The sequence below is a fragment of the Dendrobates tinctorius genome, unplaced genomic scaffold (assembly GCF_039654945.1).
Source record: "Dendrobates tinctorius isolate UK_male_01 unplaced genomic scaffold, ASM3965494v1 ptg000213l, whole genome shotgun sequence".
NCBI lineage: Eukaryota > Metazoa > Chordata > Amphibia > Anura > Dendrobatidae > Dendrobates > Dendrobates tinctorius.
The window spans coordinates 1,389,056-1,395,020 of NW_027361880.1; the positions used below are offsets into that span (position 1 = coordinate 1,389,056).

A 5,965-nucleotide genomic window follows, 5' to 3' on the forward strand; every position below is an offset into this window, starting at 1 on the left:
ATGCAGATGACACTCAGATCTACCTCTCTGGCCCAGATGTCACCTCTCTGCTGTCCAGAATCCCAGAGTGTCTATCAGCCATATCATCCTTTTTCACCACTCGCTTCCTAAAACTCAATGTAGACAAAACGGAACTCATTATCTTTCCTCCATCTCACGTATCTTCCCTACCCGATCTATCTATTATGGTAAACGGCATCACGCTCTCTCTCGCACCTGAAATCCGCCACATCGGAGTAACTCTCGACTCTGCCCTGCCTTCAAACCACATGTCCAAACTCTTGCCACCTCCTGTCGCCTCCAACTCAAAAATATTTCCAGAATCCGTCCCTTCCTCAGCCCTCAATCTACTAAAACTCTTGTACATGCCCTTATCATCTCCCGCCTTGACGACTGCAACACTCTCTTCTGTGGCCTCCCTGCTAACTCTCTTGCACCACTCCACTCTGTCCTCAGTTCTGCTTCCTGACTAATCCACCTCTCTCCTCGCTACTCCCCTGTCTCTACCCTCTGCAAATCCCTCCATTGACTCCCAATCCCCCAACGAATCCAGTTCAAACTACTAACACTGACCTACAAAGCCATCCACAACCTTTCCCCTCCCTATATCTCTGAACTAATCTCCCAATATCTTCCCTCACGTAATCTTCGATCCTCCCAAGACCTCCTACTCTCCTCCACACTTATTCGTTCCTTACACAACCGCCTCCAAGATTTCTCCCGAATATCCCCTATCCTCTGGAATTCCATGCCTCAACACGTCCGATTATCCACCACCCTCAGATCCTTCAAACGGAACCTGAAAACCCATCTTTTCAGGAAAGCTTACAGCCTGCAATAACCATTCTGCCGCCTCACCACCGCCTGAGCTTCCGCCTCATCACCACCAGAGCTGCTGCACCCCCGACTTCTGTCTCTTCCCCACTATCCCGTAGAATGTAAGTCCGCAAGGACAGGGTCCTCTCCCCTCTGTACCAATCTGTCATTGTAAATTTGTTTACTGCTAACAATATCTATAACTTTGTATGCAACCCCCCTTCTCATGTACAGCACCATGGAATTAATGGCGCTATATAAATAAATAATAATAATGAACTTTTTTTTATATAGGTAAGACAATTCGGCCTACAAATCTACAGAGACAGGAAAAGGCTCAACACGATTAGTAAAATATATGAGGGAATGCCACGGAGGTAATTCTGATGCATTACAAATTGCAGGACTGGAAAGAGTTAACTTACCAGCACAAGGAGGCGTTCTCCATCAATTGCTCCTAAGAAGGGAGGTCAGGTGGATCCTGCATACCCGAGCCCAGAGTGCTACAAGGTTCAATGATAAATTTGATATGACAGTTATTCTATGATGGTAATGTAAATACGCTCTCCATTTTAATTGTTTGTAATGTTTTTGTTGCATTGTAATTTTGTAGTTGTTTTCGTAACTTTATTGGTGTGTGTTTTTTGTAACTTCATGATGCAGCAAGTGGGGAGATCCTTTGGTTACCTGCATAAGATCACCGTCACTTCCCCTGTAGTATAGGACCCATTGAGGCGCAGGAAGTGTGAAAAGGCCATTGTCCAGTGTGTACCACAAAAATACCTTCCTGCATGTGTGTTTTAACATGGACCAATAAAAGGAAAGTTTAAATAGAACAGTAAGCGCCACCTTTTTTCTTGATAATGGACAAACACAATTAAAACATTATTCAGCTTTAAGTTATATATATATATATATATATATATATATATATATATATACAGTATATATATATATGTCAATAAGTGTTTTTTTGGGTGACAGGTTCCCTGTAGGAACATAATATTAGATCAATAATGGATGGGAGAATGCATTTTGACAATTGTGTGAGAAGCTGCCAAGAAGAGAGCTTAGATGTCTTGTGTTAATCATACATTTCACATGGGGAGGTATTGAAATATTAGGACAAAGATGCATTGAGGAGACAAGATATGGACATTTCATCATTGGTAACATTTTGGACTGACATTCTTTTGCCACATGCCAGGTGCATAGGATGCAGTAAATATGTTTGGCATTTGTGCTTGCGACTATCCTCTGGCAATATATTTGGCATTTGATATCTGATAGAAGGAAGAGAAATTTGTTGATCTCCTTGAAACACCATGAATCTGAGCACGGACACGTATCTGCTAGAACGTCTTCATGCTCGAAACGCGTACAGATCTTCCCTGGGTAATCCCCATGTGGTAATCCTGTTCTAGGATATGATGATAAGATGACCATAGCAGCCATGTCAATATTTTATTGATATTAAATAAAGATTTTGGATTTTATTCCTGGAGCTGGACATTTTTTCTATTGAAACATTTGATATCTGATACAGCTATTTGCACACTGTTTTGCATTATTATATGCAGAGTAACACCGTCAGTTATGCAGTTCATGACTTTATATTATTTTCCTCCTGTGCTGTGACTAGTGTATACTTTGTGTCTATCACATTCTGCTCCTATTTAGCAATTTAGTGGGCTATACTTATTTAATACAAAATTGAGCAACATATAAGGAAAGCTGCACTGCAGGGTACATGAAAAACTGCTTGAGTTGTATCGATGACAATTCAAAAGACTAATACTGAACATTCGTTATTTTTTATACATGGAAAGTGATCCCTCAGAGTCATTTACTCTAGTGGGCCTTATGTATCCCAGTCTAATACAGATGGAGTCGAGTTCACCAGATGTGTACTAGTTAGGGATGAGCGAATAACTTTGGACTACTCCTTATCCGAATAGCTATAGCACTTACCAAATAGCTGCATCGGGAACCCGGATACCTGGAGGGCTCCCAATAATCAGCTGTTCGGCACCGGAGCTGCATGTGTCACAGCTGTGTGACAGTCAAAACAAATGCATGGAGAGCCCAACGAACAGTCTATCCATGCATGTGTTGTGACTGTCACATAGCCGCGACACATGCAGCTGCGGTGCTGAACAGCTGATTATCGGGAGCTCTCCAGGTATCCGGGTTCTTGATGCAGCTATTTGGTAAGTGCTATAGCTATTCAGATGAGGAGTTATCCGAAGTTATTCGCTCATTCCTAGTACTAGTACCTACAGTATCCGTACTGTGGTTTGTGTCAGTTCTTTCCTCAGTAATAAGGATAAAGAATATAATAGTTGCTATATGTCCCAAGAAAACAATTAATTTTCTTACAATATCTAAGTGCTGAATGATTCTGGTGAAAGCTGAAATCTGCAACAATTGATATATAAAAACTCTCATTCACTATTTGAGAAGCTCAGCTAAGTAGTTTTGTTAGATTTTGCAATAAGTTAGCTTCTGTCCAACACCAACAAGAAAAGATCTGAGCGTGGTTCAACTTTAATATAACTTCAGGGAAAAAAAAATAAAACATTCTCTGTTGATTATTCTGTAAGGAAAATTGTAATCTAAAGTAATAAAAATATACTTTTTTTAATATGGCATTGTGACTGGAGACCACTATCTAGTATTGTCTTTTCCCCAATACTCCCTTAACAAGTTTTACAAATGCTCTTTGGATTTCTTTGTTTCGTAAGCTGTATATGAGGGGATTTAAGAGAGGAGTAATACAGGTGTAGAACAGTGATAGAAGCCATTCCTTATCAGCCAAAAGATTTGATTTTGGACGCATATACATGAAGCTACCACTTCCATAAAAAAGAAGTACAACAATAAGGTGGGATATACATGTAGAAAAAGGTTTGCTTCTCCCATGTCCTTTAGGAATGTTCAAGACTGAAATCAGAATGTGCAGATAGGAGCCACAAATTAACAAGAAGCAGCCAAGCATTAGAAAGCCCCCCACAACAATAACAGTAACTTCATTTGGGAATGTGTTGATGCAGGAAATTTTCAACAATGGGGGAATATCACAAAAGTAATGATTGAGAACATTAGAACCACAAAAAGGTAACCTAAAAGTATTTGCAGTATGAATTGCTCCATAAATGACCCCAATTACCAAAGTCCCGGCAACCATGTGGAGACAAGCTTCTTTCCTCATAATGACTGCATATCTCAATGGATTACATATAGCAACGTATCGATCATAAGCCATTGCGGCCAGTAAGGAAGACTCAGAGGCTGCTAATGAGAGGAAGACAAAAAGCTGGAAAATACACGCAGGTAAAGAAATGGCTAAATGCGCTATTAGCAAATTGACAAGCATCTGTGGCAGTGTTGTAGAAGTATAGCAAATGTCCAAAAAAGAAAGATTTTGAAGAAGGAAATACATTGGTGTCTGAAGATGATGATCCATTTTTGTGAGAATAATAATGACCACATTGCCTATTAGTGTTAACAGATAAATAATCAAGAAGACCGTGAATAACAAACTTTTAAGTTTCATACTCTTGGCAAAGGCATTCAAGTAAAAGACATTAAATGTAGTGGAGTTATCCATGAGTAGAGCCTTTTATCAAAATGCCGTTAAATTACAAATATGTTGAATCATTTAATTGCTTAGTCGTTTGAGAAATTGGGCTAGCTAGTTAAAGTCCAGATCTATTATGTATCAGATTCAAATCTATTATTCTAATATATCATTCCAAAAATAAGCTCATCTCTGGAATATGCACTTAAAGCCTTTATGCCATGAAAAGAAACTTTTGTCAAGATAAATATATATGCATGGAATTATTAGTAATGGTTTAGTGGTTACTGAAAATCACAAATACTATTCAGCCATGAGTTGCTAGACACATGGCTTAGATTGCAGGAATGTGAATTACAGACTAGTGAAGTTGGTATAAAAGCTAATAATAAACTGTGTGATCCGGCAAATATAAAATGATAGACAAGTGATGGCAAATGACTGCTTATATTTATAAGCTGTATACAGATGCATCATATATATGTGGAAGACTCTTTAATTAAAGTGTCCTGATCCCCGATGGCTTGACCTCAAGGGATTTCTTAACACAGATGTGCAGCAAATCAGTGATTGCTCCAAAGGACTAAATATTAAAATAACTATATGATTACCCATTACTAGTTTGAGGTTTATTGTTGTAATTGTAGAATCTTATTTCTACTAATAGCATGCAGTGAATTATTTGTGATTAAAGATTACCTGAAAGTGGTATAAAACTTAACGCCGATAAATTAGATTTTTTTTTTGTAATAAAAAATAATATTTTCTGTATCAATTTTTTAAGGTTTCCCACATCTACTAAAACCTGTGTTCTTTTCTGATTTTATTTAACACATTTGTCACAGTGACATATGTGGCACAGTGGTATGTCTAACATATGCCTCACCTGCCTTCCCTGTGCCGTACAAATGTGGTTCAGACTTACCACGGCTTCAGTCATGCCACCTCAGTATCAGTTTTTCATGCATCAAAATCTGTTAGGATGCAGCAGGGGGCAAAATAAGTGCGACATGAAGAGTGACTATACTTATCAAGAGAATAATCACTTTGTTTTTCAAATGTGGAGACTCAATTTAATGCACCTTCATTTGGAATGTTTTATCCTTATAGACACATTTTTTGAAGATTTGTCCTTTCTTCTTATTGATTCTGCTCCTGTGTTTCTAATGTCTTTGTTGCCAGTTTGGAGAGTAATATCTCTTGCTGGAAGAAGAACTCATGAGGATGGAGACACTGTTTGCTCAACTCATTGTCACCAAGTGGTCCTAAAAAGGGACATTTTCATACCTAGGTTGAGGAGTTTTGCCAACACCTTCCATAATTTGCTACCTTCTGCAATCTTTATATTGCAACTTTTGTAGCCAGCTGATTCAATGCGGCTCAAATATGCTTGGAGCAGCTGGCTATTCCATGTTATATTAAAAATTAACTTTTAATGAAAAAATGTTAAAATCAAACTCCATGACAGAGAATGAAGACATAATAATCACACCTCAAATACAAGATGCAGCAGCTAGATTTTTCAGATGCTCACATGTGTCCTTTGTCTGAACTTATGTCTCATAGTGC

At 38.5% G+C, this 5,965-nt stretch overlaps 1 protein-coding gene across 1 annotated transcript; it reads right to left on the reverse strand.

Annotated features, from left to right (window-relative positions):
- Window positions 1-3,487: 3,487 nt before the first annotated feature.
- Window positions 3,488-4,426, reverse strand: LOC141058648 (olfactory receptor 5V1-like). The gene has a single exon (XM_073554839.1). It carries the CDS (start codon window positions 4,424-4,426, stop codon window positions 3,488-3,490), a length of 939 nt encoding a protein of 312 aa, XP_073410940.1.
- Between the last annotated feature and the right edge of the window lie 1,539 nt (window positions 4,427-5,965).

Bases quoted from the DNA above. Each gene is read 5' to 3' on its own strand.
- LOC141058648 (XM_073554839.1), bottom strand. From the start codon at position 4,426: ATGGATAACTCCACTACATTTAATGTCTTTTACTTGAATGCCTTTGCC.